We start from the raw sequence: 16,654 nt of genomic DNA, 5'->3' as shown, positions 1-16,654 counted from the left end.
GACTTTAGTATTTCTGTAACATATGTTTCTGTTTTTCTGACTCATTATAGTCTAGATCACATAAAGAGTTCATTTCAGAAAAATTCAACCTATCATACACTCCCTTCTCCCATTCCACTGAAAAACTTCATTTGGCCAAAGTTTGGTCCCCAGTGAAAAATTATACTTCAATTTTTGTCCCTACTGAAAAAGTCAAATAAAATCTCACTGCAAAATATTTTGCTTTTTTCCCATCATCCCCACTAAATTTTCTGACTTGAAAACAATTGAATTCAAATCCCAAGTCGTAAAAAACACGGGAATACCGATCCCCATCGAGTTACAGTCCGTTATTTTCACCCCCAGTGGCTGAAAAAAATCATATGGGTCTGTGAGAAGGAGGTGTTATCATAGTTTTAGTTTACAGCTGATTTTGCAACCTCCTCTCAAAATCCTCTCAGAGAAAAACAAGAAGATCATTTTACTTTTTCTGGTCTTCAAACCAGTCCTTTTTAAATATTTTTACTTTACCTAGTACAAAAGTTAGCTTAATACACAATAATTTCATAATATTTAGCATAATTTATACAAAAGTGGCCACTTAACTAATAATAGACCGTCGGCTGATTTTTGCGATATTAACTAAAATTCACTAAAATTTGCTTTCACAAATTCAAATTCTCATGTCCTCAAAAAGAAAAGACCCTTTTATCTTTTTTAGCTAAATCACTCAACAATTTATCGGTTCAATTTCATTGTAATCCTTTTCTCTAGCCATCGTAGCGGCGGAAATAGGAGGGTTCAAAGTATGTGAGATCCGCTTTCGAAAAGTTTTTTCGCCAGCTCCCTCTAAGTCAAGAACTGATAAGAAATCATTGGTCCTGAAAAAAACGCCTCAGTTAGTAGTCTATTCCTAGCCTGATTTTAAATACAAATTAATGATTAAAATTAATATACATTTCGATTGAAATCAATCAAGTATTTAAATTTTGCAATATTTGATAATGACATTTTTCCCTAATGGAAAAACATTGACGTCAAGAATGAATTATCTCTACCATCTCTCAACCATCAAGAATATTACTCATCGATGCTGACTTTCGTTTATTGTTCAACATCATGGCACCAGGGTGTTGTTTCTTCTCATCATACAAGATACGTTTCGTTCGTCGATGACCTGACTTCCCTTTCTTCGTTTTCTTAAAAACATCCTCTAAATATCCCTTCAATCGTTCGACCTCCGTATCTCGCACTAACACCCTCAATTTTAATTTTCTTATCTCACCCTCAAGTTCGGCACATGTGTTAGACAATGTGTCATATTGGGCACTTGTTTCGTCTGGGTTATTATTCGCATCTAAAGTTCCTGACATCATTATTTCTAAGGCTTTTATTTTAGCCTCTAATTGTTCATTATGGTCCTTTAGTTCGGACTTCTCTTGTTTAATTTTATCTTTTTTGTCTTTCAATTCAGAATATTCTTTCTCGATCTTCTCGAGTCTACCTTTCAGATGTGAATATTCTTTCTCTATTTCGTCGCTTTTCTGTTTCATCTCCTCAATATCCTCTGATTGGTCTTTGTCCATCTCTACCGATTCTAAAGGAAAGTATCGTTGTACAAAGTTACTCTTATACAGGGTAAAAAAGAAAGATTGGTCAGATTTTTAAGATATGAAAAATGAAAGAACAAGAGAACAGCTCTTTCCCATATTGGTAATCAAAATTCAATTAGACAAGTCAAATTAAACAAAGGAAACGAATAAAGTGTCCCTTATGACTCACCTTCGTCAATAACATCACTTGTTGGTGCATTTTCTACGGCAACCACTTTGCAAGATTCCACAAACTCTTCTACCGCTTCTTCTACTGCTGTATGGGTTTGAATTTTCGTTTCAACTAATTCACATGGGACTTTTTCTGAAGCGACTTCTTCTGCAGCTAGTGTTGGAGCTGCCTCTTCAGTAGCTGGTACTGGTGCTACTTCTTCAGTAGCAGGCTCAGGAGCTGCTTCTTCTGTAGCTGGTGCTGGGGCTGCTTCTTCTGTAGCTGGTGCTGGGGCTGCTTCTTCAGTAGCAGGCTCAGGAGCTGCTTCTTCTGTAGCTGGTGCTGGGGCTGCTTCTTCTGTTGCTGGTGCTGGAGCTGCTTCTTCTGTAGCTGGTGCTGGTGCTACTTCTTGAGTAGCAGGCTCAGGAGCTGCTTCTTCTGTAGCTGGTGCTGGGGCTGCTTCTTCAGTAGCAGGTTCAGGAGCCACTTCTTCTGTAGCTGGTACTGGTGCTACTTCTTCAGTAGCAGGCTCAGGAGCTGCTTCTTCTGTAGCTGGTGCAGGAGCTGCTTCTTCTGTAGCTGGTGCTGGGGCTGCTTCTTCTGTTGCTGGTGCTGGTGCTACTTCTTCTATAGCTGCTTCTTCTGTAGCTGGTGCTGGGGTTGCTTCTTCTGTTGCTGGTGCTGGGGCTGCTTCTTCTGTAGCTGGTGCTGGAGCCGCTTCTTGTGTAGCTGGTGCTGGTGACACTTCTTCAGTAGCAGGCTCAGGAGCTGCTTCTTCTGAAGCTGGTGCTGGGGCTGCTTCTTCTGTTGTTGGTGCTGGAGCTGCTTCTTCTGCAGCTGGTGCTGGTGCTGTTTCTTCTGTTGCTGCTTCTTCTGTAGCTTTTACTAGTGCTACTTCTTCAGTAGCAGGCTCAGGAGCTGCTTCTTCTGTAGCTAGTGCTGGGGCTGCTTCTTCTGTTGCTGGTGCTGGTGCTACTTCTTCTGTAGCTGCTTCTTTAGTAGCAGGCGCAGGAGCTGCTTCTTCTGTAGCTGGTGCTGGAGCTGCTTCTTCTGTTGCTGGTGCTGGGGCTGCCTCTTCAGTAATTGGTACTGGGGCCGCTTCTTCAGTAGCAGGCTCAGGAGCTGCCTCTTCAGTAGCCGGTGCTGGGGCTGCTTCTTCTGTAGCTGGTGCTGGTGCCACTTCTTCAGTAGCAGGCTCAGGAGCTGCTTCTTCTGTAGCAGGCTCAGGTGCTGCTTCTTCAGTATCAGGCCCAGGAGCTGTTTCTTCTGTAGCTGGTGCTGGTGCCACTTCTTCAGTAGCAGGCTCAGGAGCTGCTTCTTCAGTAGCTGGTGCTGGAGCCACTTCTTCTATAGCTGGTGCTGGTGCCACTTCTTCAGTAGCAGGCTCAGGAGCTGCTTCTTCAGTAGCTGGTGCTGGAGCCACTTCTTCTATAGCTGGTGCTGGTGCCACTTCTTCAGTAGCAGGCCCAGGAGCTGCCTCTTCAGTAGCTGGTGCTGGAGCCGCTTCTTCTGTAGCTGGTGCTGGTGCCACTTCTTCAGTAGCAGGCTCAGGAGCTGCTTCTTTTGTAGCAGGTTCAGGAGCTGCTTCTTCAGTATCAGGCCTAGGAGCTGCTTCTTCTGTAGCTGGTGCTGGTGCTGGTGCCACTTCTTCAGTAGCAGGCTCAGGAGCTGCTTCTTCTGTAGCAGGCTCAGGTGCTGCTTCTTCAGTATCAGGCCCAGGAGCTGTTTCTTCTGTAGCTGGTGCTGGTGCCACTTCTTCAGTAGCAGGCCCAGGAGCTGCTTCTTCTGTAGCTGGTGCTGGAGCGGCTTCTTCAGTAGCTGGTGCTGGTGCCACTTCTTCAGTAGCAGGCTCAGGTGCTGCTTCTTCAGTATCAGGCCCAGGACCTGCTTCTTCTGTAGCCGGTGCTGGGGCTGCTTCTTCTGTAGCTGGTGCTGGTGCTGCTTCTTCTGTAGCTGGTGCTGGAGCTGCTTCTTCTGTAGCTGGAATGAAATGGAATAAGAAGTTAATAGGAATATCCGGGCTAAATGTGTTTTCAAGTATTTATACTCTTTTATTGAATAAAATCCTCAGAAATTAAGCTGGGATACTTTACGTTTTTATAATAACCAAACGAACAAGAAATCTAATCGTAAGAGCCAGCCATGATCTCTGGATAAGAGAGAAAGGGTTTTTAGAATTACTCACTTTTTTCTGTTGCAGCTATTGCTTCGGGCACTGCCTCGACCTCAGCGACAATATCTGACACTGCTTCCATTTCAGGGACAACCTCTGGTGTTGCTTCGACTTCAGGGACAACTTCTGATGTTGCTTCGACCTCAGGGACGATATCTGGTGTTGCTTCGAGCTCAGGCACTACTTCTGGTACTGCTTCGACCTCAGGGACAATTTCTGCTGTTGTTTCAACTTCAGGGACGACTTCCGGCACTGCTTCAACTTCAGGGACAACTTTTGATGTTGCTTCGACTTTAGGGTCAACTTCTGGTGTTGCGTCGACCTCAGGGACAACTTCTGATGTTGCTTCGACCTCAGGGACAATTTCTGATGTTGTTTCGACATCGGGGACCACTTCGGGTGTTGCTTCAATCTCAGTGTTGACTTCTGGTACCGCTTCCACTCCAGGGACAACCTCTGGTGTTGTTTCGACTTCAGGGACAACCTCTTGTGTTGCTTCGACTTCAGGGACAACTTCTGGTGTGGCTTTGATCTCAATGACAACCTCTGGTGTGGCTTTGACTTCAGGGACAACTTCTGGGGTTGCTTCAACCTCAGGGACAACTTCCGGCACTGCATCGACTTCAAGGACAACCTCTGGTACCGCTTCAACTTCAGGGAGAACTTCTGGTACCGCTTCCACTTCAGGGACAACTTCTGATGTTGCTTCGATTTCAGGGACAATTTCTGGTGCCTCTTGTGTTGCTTCGACTTCAGGGACAACTTCTGGTACTGCTTCGACTTCAGGGACAGTTTCTGATGTTACTTCGACCTCAGGGACAATCTCTGGTGTGGCTTCGACTTCAGGGACAAGCTCTGGGGTTGCTTCGACCTCAGGGACAGCTTCCGGCACTGCTTTGACTTCAGGGACAACCTCTGGTGTGGCTTCGACTTCAGGGACAACCTCTGGGGTTGCTTCGACCTCAGGTACAGCTTCCGGCACTGCTTTGACTTCAGCGACAACCTCTGGGGATGCTTCGACCTCAGGTACAGCTTCCGGCCCTGCTTCGACTTCAGGGACAACCTCTGGGGATGCTTCGACCTCAGGTACAGCTTCCGGCCCTGCTTCGACTTCAGGGACAACCTCTGGGGTTGCTTCGACCTCAGGTACAGCTTCCGGCACTGCTTTGACTTCAGGGACAACTTCTGGTACTGCTTCGACTTCAAGAAGAGTTTCTGATGTTGCTTCGACCTCAGGGACAACCTCTGGTGTGGCTTCGACTTCAGGGACAACCTCTGGGGTTGCTTCGACCTCAGGGACAGCTTCCGGCACTGCTTTGACTTCAGGGACAACCTTTGGTGTGGCTTCGACTTCAGGGACAACCTCTGGTGTTGCTTCGACCTCAGGGACATCCTCTGGGGATGCTTCGACCTCAGGTACAGCTTCCGGCACTGCTTCGACTTCAGGGACAACCTCTAGGGTCGCTTTGACCTCAGGTACAGCTTCCGGCACTGTTTTGACTTCAGGGACAACTTCTGGTACTGCTTCGACTTCAAGGAGAGTTTCTGATGTTGCTTCGACCTCAGGGACAACCTCTGGTGTGGCTTCGACTTCAGGGACAACCTCTGGGGTTGTTTCGACCTCAGGTACAGCTTCCGGCACTGCTTTGACTTCAGGGACAACCTCTGGTGTGGTTTCGACTTCAGGGACAACCTCTGGTGTGGCTTCGACCTCAGGGACAGCTTCCGGCACTGCTTCGACTTCAGAGACAACCTCTGGTGTGGCCTCGACCTCAGGGACAGCTTCCGGCACTGATTTGACTTCAGGGACAACTTTTGGTGTGTTTTCGACTTCAGGGACAACCTCTGGTATTGCTTCGACCTCAGGGACAACCTCTGGTATTGCTTCGACCTCAGCGACAACCTCTGGGGATGCCTCGACCTCAGGTACAGCTTTCGGCACTGCTTCGACTTCAGGGACAACCTCTGGGGTTGTTTCGACCTCAGGTACAGCTTCCGGCACTGCTTTGACTTCAGGGACAACCTCTGGTGTGGTTTCGACTTCAGGGACAACCTCTGGTGTGGCTTCGACTTCAGGGACAACCTCTGGTGTGGCTTCGACCTCAGGTACAGCTTCCGGCACTGCTTCGACTTCAGGGGCAACCTCTGGTGTGGCTTCGACTTCAGGTACAACTTCCGGCACTGCTTCGACTTCAGGGACAACATCTGGTGTGGCTTCGACTTCAGGGACAACATCTGGTGTGGCTTCGACTTCAGGGACAACCTCTGGTGTTGCTTCGACCTCAGGTACAGATTCCGGCACTGCTTCGACTTCAGGGACAACCTCTGGGGTTGTTTCGACTTCAGAGACAACTTCCGGCACTGCTTCGACTTCCATAAAATCAGTTGGTATTATTACACTGTTTTGTACCAGGTCGGCAATTCTCTTTTCTGCAGATTCCATTTTCATTTCCAATTGGAGAATTGTTTGATTTTTCTCATTTTGTTGTTCCTCAAACGATTTCATAGAACTTTCTAAAAGTTTGTCCTTTTCAAGAACTTCATGTTTTGATTGAGATAACTTTGATATTGTTTCTTGAAGTTCCACCTTGTTCTTATCGAGCTCGTTTGTTTTGAGCGCCACTGTCTCTTCCGTTGATGTCAACCTTTCTGTTGTCTCCTTCAGCGCAGAGGTTGTTTTTTCGTTTGTTTCTTCTAGATCTACGACCTTCCGTTCAATAGATCTGATCTGTTCTTTCAATTCCTCTATTGTGTTATTACTGTCTTTTCGGACACCCTCCAGTGTGTTCTCAGTATCTGCAAGCGTTCCTTTTGTTCCCATCAGCTCTGTCGTTGCACTGACTAACTCTTTGACCGTTTCTTCTAAGTTTAATTTTGCTTCGACTACTTCTTGACGTGTGACTTGTAAGTCGGTTTGTGATTGGTTCAGGCTTTTTTGTGCTGTTGAAAGTTCTTCTTGAGTTTTATCTAAGACTTCTTTTTTCTCTATCAGTTCTGTTATGGTAGATTCCAATGTGTTCTCAGTGGTGTCCAGCTTCATGGTCAACTCGTCTATAGAAGTTTCCTTTTCTGCCAGTGAACTCTTAGCTTCGTCGAGAGCCTCTTTTGTTCCTTGAAGGCTTGAAACTGTGTACTCCAATTCTGAAGTCTTTTCGTTTAGATCGTTAGTCGTACTTTGAAGACTTTCCTCTAGGTTGGTGATTCGACTTTCTTTCTCCTTTAATTTACCTTCCATCTCGTTAGTTGTTATCACGGTATAACTCAACGCTTTTTGGTTGGTGGATAGTTCTTGCTGGGTGGAAGCAAGTTTGGAGTTTGTTTCAGAAAGGGTGTTCTCCGTTGAAGAGAGATTTTCCTTCAATTGTTCAATGTCTTTGGTGAATTGCTCGAGTGAAGCAAGATTTGTGTTGATTTCTTCACTCTTCTCAGCAAGCAAACGAGCCATTTCTTCTGCTTCAGTTTGTAGTTTGGCCTTTTCTCGTTCGTACTCCTCAGTTTTCATCGTTAAGATGTCTTCAGTGCTAGATAGTTTTTCATTTGTTACAGAGAGCTCCGTGCTAGTCTTCTGTAAAGTATTTTGTGTGTTGGACAGCTCATCCTTGGTAGCAGAAAGCTCTTGATCGGTGCTTGACAGCGTCGATTTGGTCTTTTCCAGTTCTTTGCAAGTCGTTTGCAGCGTCTCTGTTGTGTCTGAAAGACAGCTCGAAGTGTCTTTCAGTTTTGAAGCCGTCGATTCCAAGTAGGATTCAGTTGATGACAGCTTTTCTGTGGTGTCTCTTAGTGCTTTCTCAGTATCATCAAGTTTGATGCCAGTACTGGTTACAATGGATTTAGTTGTTTCAAGGTCAATTGTCAAGTGTTCGAGTTCTGTGGTCTTTTCTGTCAAGATATCTTGTGTTGACCTCAAGGCTTCACTAGTGCTCTTCAGCTCTGATTTTGTGTTTGTCAAGGTCTCCTCGAGATTGGTGATTTGATCTTCAGCTGATCGTACTTTGTCCTCCAGATCGCCGATCTTCTGATCTTTCTCATTGGTTGTTTGCTCAAGTTTACGTTCAGTGTGTGCAAGTTGGCCCTTGGCGGACATGAAGTTGTTTGTGTTGTTTACAAGCTCCTCTACCGTTTCATCGAGGTTCGATTTGATGTCAATTAGCTCTTGTTGTGCCGTTGTCAAGTCATTGTTGCTTTGACTCAAATTGTTCCGTGTATTTGATAATTCCCCTTGAGTTTTCTCTAACAAATCCTTGTTTTCGTTAAGCTCGGAAATGGTGCACTCTAAATCCTTTTCGGTGGAACCAAGTTTCTCTGACGTTTCCTTCAAGATGTTTTCAGTTTCTCCTAGTTTGTCACTCGTGTCAGAAAGAGTTGCTTTCGTTTCTTGTAGATTTGTCGTAGTGCTTTCTAATGCTGACGTCTTTTCATTCAGCTCCTTGGTGGTGCTTTCTAGAGTTTCACTGGTGTTTTTCAACTCTAACATTGTGTTTTTAAGATTTTTCTCCACGCTGGCAATTCGACTCTCTGCCTCGCTGATCTTACCTTCCAACTGGCTAGTCGATTGGTCTTTCTCTTTTCGGGTATCGTCAAGAAGTTGTTCTGTATTTGAAAAACTGGTCTTTGTCTTGGAAAGCTCGTCACTGGTGTTTTTGAGCTGATCAACTGTTTCTTCTAGGCTCGATTTTGTTTCAGCAAGCTCTTGGCAAGTAGCCTGCAAGTCGTTACCAGTAACAGTCAAGTTCTTTTGGGTGCTGGACAGTTCCTCCTCGGTGGAAGCAAGTTTGGAGTTTGTTTCAGAAAGGGTGTTCTCCGTTGAAGAGAGGACATTCTTCAACTGTTCAATCTCTTTGGTGGATTGTTCGAGTGAAACAAGATTTGTGTTGATTTCTTCACTCTTCTCAGCAAGCATACGGGTCATTTCTTCTACTTCAGCTTGTAGCCTTACTTTCTCCTTTTCATAGTCCCCAATTTTTGCGGTGAAGTCGACTTCAGTGTTGGATAGCTGTTCCTTAGTTGCAGCAAGCTCCTCACTCGCATTCTGTAAAGTGTTTTGTGTGTTGGAAAGCTCATCTTTTGTAGCAGAAAGTTCTTGATTGGTTCTTGACAGCGTCGATTGGGTCTCTTCCAGTTCCTTGCAAGTCGTTTGTAGCGTCTCGTTCGTGTCTGAAAGACTGCTCGAAGTGTCTTGTAAGTCCTCACTAGTCTTCTTTAAAGTGCTTTGTGTGTTGGACAGCTCATCTTTTGTAGCAGAAAGTTCTTGATTGGTTCTTGACAGCGTCGATTGGGTCTCTTCCAGTTCCTTGCAAGTCGTTTGTAGCGTCTCTTTCGTGTCTGAAAGACTGGTCGAAGTGTCTTGTAAGTCCTCACTAGTCTTCTTTAAAGTGCTTTGTGTGTTGGACAGCTCATCCTTGGTAACAGAAAGCTCTTGATTGGTGCTTGATTGTAAAGATAGGATCTCTTCAAGCTGCTTATTTGCCATTTGTAAATCATCATCTTTGCACAATAGCTTTTCTTCGATCTCTCGAAGTTCTTCAATAGCACTTGTCCATTGGATGTTGGTTTCATTTAAACTTGCTTTGGTGTTGGCAAGCTCCTCTTCAGTGACTGATAGTTTGGAGTTTCTTGCAGAGAGGGTTTGCTCCGTGCAAGCTAGTTGCTCCTTCAAAGAAGCAATTTCATTTTGATAGATATCTTGGCATATCTCTTCCCTCAAGTTTTCCATACTTTTACTATGTGTAGCGTCAAGTACAATGACTGCTTCAGGTGTTGATTCAGTTTCGGAAAGATATTCTTGTGTAACTTCCTCCTCAGCCACGACTTCCGGTCTCACTTTTGGTTCGGTAATCGTTTCAGGTTCAGCTTCTACTTCAAAAATGATTTCAGGTGTTGATTCGACTTCGCTAACAAGCTCCGGTGTTAGCTCAGTTGTTTCAATTTCAGTACTCTCGGGTCCCTAAAAGCATAAAGAAGGAACGGATGCGAAAATAAAGCCGTTAAAAGATATCAGTATAAGAAAATATCTAAATCAACAAAAATAGGTGATTCAAAGCATGCTTGTACAAAATTAACAAACGTACCTGTACGTTGACTTGGTTGCTGACAGAAATATCTTCAGGTGGTAATTCTAGTTCAACAGCAGTGAAATCAGATGACGCATCGACTTCCACGAATGCCTGTTTTGCTTCAGTTTCACAGACAACTCTCATTGATTCGTTTTCAATGTTCTTCACAGTTTTGACCAATGTTTCTTCTGTAGCTGGTGCTGGAGCTGCTTCTTCTACAGCTGGTGCTGGAGCTGCTTCTTCTGTAGCTGGTGCTGGGGCTGTTTCTTCTGTAGCTGGTGCTTTGGCTGCTTCTTCTGCAGCTGGTGCTGGGGCTGCTTCTTCAGTAGCTGGTGCTGGAGCTGCTTCTTCTGTAGCTGGTGCTGGGGCTGTTTCTTCTGTAGCTGGTGCTGGGGCTGTTTCTTCTGTAGCTGGTGTTGGAGCTGTATCTTCTGTAGCTGGTTCTGGTGCTGCTTCTTTTGCAGCTGGTGCTGGAGCTGCTTCTTCTGTATCTGGTGCTGGAGCTGCTTCTTCTGTAGCTGGTGCAGGGGCTACTTCTTCTGTAGCTGGTGCTGGGGCTGCTTCTTCAGTAGCTGGTGCTGGAGCTGCTTCTTCTGTAGCCGGTGCTGGGGCTGCTTCTTCTGTAGCTGGTTCTGGAACTGCTTCTTCTGTAGCTGGTTCTGGAGCTACTTCTTCTAAAGCTGGTGCTGGGGCTGCTTCTTCTACAGCTGGTGCTGGAGCTGCTTCTTCTGTAGCTGGTGCTGGAGCTGCCTCTTCACTAGCTGGTGCTGGGGCTACTTCTTCTGTAGCTGGTGCTGGGGCTGCCTCTTCACTAGCTGGTGCTGGAGCTACTTCTTCTGTAGCTGGTGCTGGGGCTGTTTCTTCTGCAGATGGTGTTGGGGCTGCTTCTTCAGCAACTGGTGCTGGGGCTACTTCTTCTGTAGCTGGTGTTGTTCTTTCTTTGTTTGCTTCCTCTACAACTTGAATTATTTCTTCTGTCGTTTCATATACAACTTCAACGACGCATTCTGTTGTTTCATCTGTGGAAGCTGTGTTGGAAATGTGAACAGTTTTTTTTTCTATTATCTGTTCACTTATGTTGTTTATTGACGTATCCGGGAGATGTGTTGGTTCGCTTACAATGTCATCAGGAGTTAATGTCTTATCAAGTTGTTCTCCCTCTGCTTCACAAAGTGTTTGATCACTATCAACGCTCTCATCTCTGGATATGTTATTGGTTGTTGTCGATGTAGGGTTGGTTTCTTCCTCTTCTCCTTCTTTACAAATGACCATCTTTGTGGGTGAAGATGGGTCAGTCAGGTCCTTCAGGTACACCGTGACGTTTGCTAGGTTTTGGTTCACTTCTCCCTGATGGTTACTTGCTGCTTCCTGATGGTTGCTTGTTCCCTCCTGGTGCTTATTCGCTCCCTCCACACTTTGTAGACCTTTGACACCGCTCACAACGACCCATTCGTTATTGTTGTGTAACTGTACTTCAGTTTCACTTAACTTCAGTCTTTTCACATCACCATTTGGCTGACATACCTCATCATCAGTAGTTGTACGTTTAACGTTGTTAACATACACTTTCTCAGTCACGCCATTCTCATTTAATAACACAACTGTGTTTTCTGATGCTCTTTCATCCATTATAGAAATCCAATTTCGTCTTTTTCGCACAATCCTGGAAACAAAAGATAAAAAAACATATTCATCATTCTATTCAGTTTTGTATCATTTCACGAAATAAAGGGTTCCTACTTTCGAACTGTTTAACTGGATTGATAAAACTATTTCTTTCTTTTTCGACCTTTTAACGGTATGTTAATTATTGGATGAAGTTGTTCCTTTTCAGTAAAATGTCATATTTAATTTGATTAAAAACGTGGATGTAGGTCACTCTTTTCTTTGTGTTCCCATATATAGCTTACAAGCCTGTATTTTATAAGAGCTTGCTACTACTACATAAAATTAAGTTGATGAAACCTTAAGTCCAAGCCTCATTTTCCAAATTACCAATTGTGCTTTTAACTTTTAGGTAAAAAATACAAGAATTAACAGAAACTTGATGACATAATTACAGTCAAACAATGTGAAACGAAAATGCTACAAGTAAGATAAATTCTTTTTTTTTATAAGAACGAGTTCATTTTGGCTGAGGCTCGACTGTTCTTTTTTTCGTGATTTTTAAAGGTAAAGTTTTTAAAAATGTTCTTAATAGTTTCCTATCACTTTTTGATATAGAGGTTCTTAAAATTTGTATTCTTAAGCTATTTATGGAATTTGAAACTGGGATCGTTGTTAATGTGTAAGTTTTGGCAAAATCCTATTTTGAGAGTCGTGTTCTTATTGTTCTTATAGAATTGTTCTCAGATGTAAGGTCGTTCTTAAAAACTAACCAATTAAGTTCGAGGCTTCGAATTTTTCCAGATCTTGGCTCTTTGAACCAACTTTTAACATTCCGTTGAGTTTTAGTGATTTATCTTTCCATTTTTTTTAGATTGGTAGATGAGATTTTAAAAGGTCCAACTCCTTGGCACGACTACCATGGTAAGATTTGTATTCTTCTATAAATTGTTTATCATACATCTGAAATTTAGCAGGAAAATTCAAGTCTCTTTCCCTCTCAAGGTGGAATTTCTTTGCAAAAAATTAAAGATAAAAGCTTAAAATCATCAAGAGGATTATACAATTTAAATATCCGGCTATAAATTCCTCATGCAACATACATACTGTATCAAAATAGCAATAATACATGCTTTTTTTCATAAGAATATCTTCTATAAGAATATCAGGGTGAAAATTGGCCAAATCGTAAGAATACCCTAAGAATACCCTCTAGGGTGTGTTTCACAGAATTTGATAAGAATACAGTCATTTTGTATTTCGTTAACAGAAAAAAATTGCTTCCTTTGTTAGACTTGAATTTAAACTTTGAGGCAGAAATGTAATTTTGGCTCCAAATGTTCATTCAAAAGTCAAAAACTCTCAAATTGATCATTTCTCATATTTGTAAAAAAAGTCAATTCTAAAAAAGTAAGAATATGTTAAGAATATTTCACCCTCAATTTTGGCAGTTTCCTAAGAATACTTGACCCTCATCCAAAGTACACTATTCTTATAAAAAAAAGCGTGTATTAAAGTTAGTTGACCCTGAAGTTTCTTCAAATTTTTCGTATTACTAAAATAACTTTAGACCCATGAGCTAATAAAATAAAATTTACTCTTAGAAAAAATGAACATATTGTAGATTGTAATGGTCATTTATGTTTCTAAATCTTCTTACCCAAAACCACTCAAAATTGCTAATCATACTTTTAACAAAATGTAAAGTTTAATTAATCTTGGATTCCCTTTAATTTGCCTGTAAAAAATTACCCAAACTATTCGTCAAATTTCGAAAGTACTTTTGTTATGGTTTCTAAGTGTTCAACTCAATACTCGGCAATTCAAAACAAGAAATCACCAAATTTGGCGAGTAATTGCGCCACCATCCAATTAGCTTGGTCTAATATTTATCTCAGTTTCTAAAGAGTCCAAAGCAGTTTTTTGTCTTGGAAATATGAGATTTCTTTACATTCCCCCCACTTTTATACAGAATTAACATTTGCGTGGACCTCAAAATCTCAAACAGATTCGATTCAGTAACAAATTACTAATTAGGTGTCAAGTTCTCCTTTTCAGAAAATAAAATAATCCTGGGCTATAAAATCGAATATTTTCTATGATTTTTATCGATACGAAAAAACTACCACTAAAATTTATTAGTAGATTGTCATAAAGTAACTTCAATCCGAACTTTTCATTGAGTGTTTTCAACCCTACCTCTGTCGGTTTGTCAAGTCTCAATTTTCCGATCACCAAAATATAAATTATTTCAAATCTCTCGTGCAACTTTATGCTTAATCCATTTCAGATTTTCTTTGCAAATAACTGAGTCATCGTGACTTTCCCTAATTAATATATAAGGTATTTTTACAGATGATTAGCTTAGCAATTTCAGAGATATCTAAAGTCATTAAGGGGACTAATTATATTCCTATATAATATTCCAATAGTCATCGTGAGTTTGAGCGAATCATCTAAAATTAAAGGAGTTGGAGTATCTCCCATTGTCGAGACTCATTCATCTAGTTTATAAGCAAATTGTAAAATACGCTATGGACAAGAGGGGTAGCTGAGGGATGTTCTAGTACTGAAATTAGTCAAGATTATTTTTTACAACAATCGAATTTGGCTTGTTCGGTCTATGTAATGAATGTCTTATTTTCGGGGTTATCTTGGAAAATTTCAAAATGAAAGTGGTTTTAATAAGAATATTTACCCTGTTATTCGCCAAAATAATTCCTCGCCAAATTTAATGAATTTCATAATTTGCCAAAATAGTATTATAAATAAAGAAATGAACATATTTTCGATCCTATCCATGCGTATTAACTTTTCCTTGCCGTGAAATGTCTCCTAAAGGTTAACGTCTGAAGGTTTTCATTTGTAGCAGACGTTAAGGTTTGAATAATTTGCTAATGTTCATGTTTTGAAGTTTATCAGAAAATTAAAACTTTTGGTGGGTTACAATTTGAATAGTTCTGATATGACATACAGATTGGAAAATTTTCTTATCTTACCGCAATAGTTATAGAAATGTTGACTGCAAAAAAGGCTCAAACGAATTCTACTTGGTTCAGCCCTCCCATGACGAGTAAGCTCTTAGCCAACTAGATTAATCCTATTAAGTCAGAAATTTGAAATATGACATACAAGTGGAAACTATTTCCCTTTCAGACCATTACTTTTGAAACTGTACAAAGTTATGAAACTAGTCTTTAAAGTAATCCATATAAACACAGCCCATTCCGTTATCTAGCGTATAAAAGTTTGGAATCTTGATATGTTGAAAGAAATAAAATTGACAAACCTTATGAATTCATTTCTACTTTAAGGTGGCGGTGCTTCAAGTGGCTCCGTCATTTCAAAAGTGACAAATGATTCAACGTTTCAACTTTATGATTGAGGGTGTAGACATATATACAATTTTCATTGGGCAAGGGGGTTAGTTGAAACAAAAGAATCTAACTAAAACCTTTCTACTTGACAAATTTTAAGACTTATAAGACCTCTAAAGATATTTAAGGGTTGAGATTTTTGAATAAATCATCGTTAATCCGAAGGTATTTTCTTTCCACAACCGTCCAAACAATTTTTTTTATTGCTCAATTCACGTGTCTTATGTAATAACTGATAACAACATGCGCATGATGAACTTTTTTTTTAATACGGAGCGAGGTCATTTCGAGATTGTGATCTTTTTATTAAGAAACTGCGTTAAAGAATATAATCATATGCAGCTCTTCGATAAAAGAGCCTTTCCTTACAATACACCCCTGTCTCAGTGCCCCGAAGTTACTATGTCCCTTGTAGGAAATAACAATTAAACTGCTGGCATCAAGTAACGTGTATGTTCTACATGCGGTTTTTTAGAGGTCTGACTAAATTCCGAAAGGGGTAGAAAATTGCTTGTTCCCAGCTCCAAAACGTTGTTGCAGTTTTAGAATTTGATTTCTTTAATTGAATTTCTAATGGGAATAAACCCCCTTTCGAGGTCTCCATATCCTTAATTATACAGACAGTTTATTTCAAATTATATCGGGAAAATACATTTTAAGTGGTTCCTCAATTTTGACCGCACACCGTGGTAGGCTGTACTGAAAGCTTGTGCGTGGAACAAACAGCTACCTTTCGAATGTTGACCTCTTTCCCAAGATGAAATATTTATTAAAATCTGAAAGAGTAAGCGACTTAAACGCATAACAGAAAGCGATAATACGAACATGTAATACATTTCAATTCACCTACCTGTCTCGTTAGATTTTTTTACAGACAAGAACGTCAAAATAGGAGTATATCAGTCCAAAAAGATGAAAATCTCTCCAATAACAGTATGAGCAATTCAGTGCAGTAGAATCTCTCAACGATGAACCATCAAGTAGTCCGGTGGCGAAATGACCTTATTGTGCTTCACCCTTTACAATACAGTAAAACCTCCAATAAACGGACACTTTAAAGGGCGTACACCTCTGATTAGCGGACAATTCTATTTTCCCTGGTCATTTCCTAGTCAAATTCTCATAAAAATGTTTCTTAAATGCGGACACTCGATAGACCTTTTCATAAATTACTTTACGAACATCACTTGCCTCGTTTTGAAATTATTACCATGGTGATTAACTTCCAGTGGATTTTATTAAAACTACTTCCTATTCATAAAAAAATCATCTAATGTCTCAAGAGACATAATCACCATGGTAATTGTTTGAATACGAGGCAAGTGATGTTCGTGACGTAATTAATGAAAAGGTCTATTAGCGGACCCTCCAATTAGAGGAAAAAGTTTTTTGTACCAAACGGTCAAAACCCTAATTTTTCCTCTCTAATTAGCGGACATCGATGGTCAAACTGGTCACAAGACTTTAAGAAATTAGACATGATTAATTCATCCAAACTATTTCTTAAACACTTCAAAGTTTCATTGAACAAATGTTTTGAGCGCTACCTATATCCAGTTAGTGAATTTGCCTACGTCATAAAAAGTCTGGGACCATTTTTGGAAGCTCTGAAGAGCAATATAGTGGAATTTCAAAGCAAAAACTGACCAAAATTACGTCAAAAAATGTTATAATTTGGCCATAACTTAAGTTTTAAATCCGTC

At 41.3% G+C, this 16,654-nt stretch overlaps 1 protein-coding gene across 1 annotated transcript; it reads right to left on the bottom strand.

Annotated features, from left to right (window-relative positions):
* Positions 1-943: 943 nt before the first annotated feature.
* Positions 944-14,947, bottom strand: LOC136819230 (titin homolog). Its single transcript, XM_067075447.1, has 5 exons — positions 14,864-14,947; positions 9,985-11,632; positions 3,929-9,860; positions 1,762-3,723; positions 944-1,576 (listed from the first exon to the last, which is right to left on the bottom strand). The coding sequence occupies exons 2-5, from the start codon at positions 11,596-11,598 to the stop codon at positions 1,044-1,046; spliced, it is 10,041 nt and encodes a 3,346-aa protein (XP_066931548.1). The 5' UTR covers positions 11,599-11,632; positions 14,864-14,947; the 3' UTR covers positions 944-1,043.
* Positions 14,948-16,654: the final 1,707 nt, after the last annotated feature.

This window comes from Clytia hemisphaerica, unplaced genomic scaffold (genome assembly GCF_902728285.1).
Source record: "Clytia hemisphaerica strain Z4C2 unplaced genomic scaffold, Clytia hemisphaerica genome assembly, whole genome shotgun sequence".
Taxonomy (NCBI): domain Eukaryota; kingdom Metazoa; phylum Cnidaria; class Hydrozoa; order Leptothecata; family Clytiidae; genus Clytia; species Clytia hemisphaerica.
This window is presented reverse-complemented; position numbering and strand designations above follow the sequence as displayed.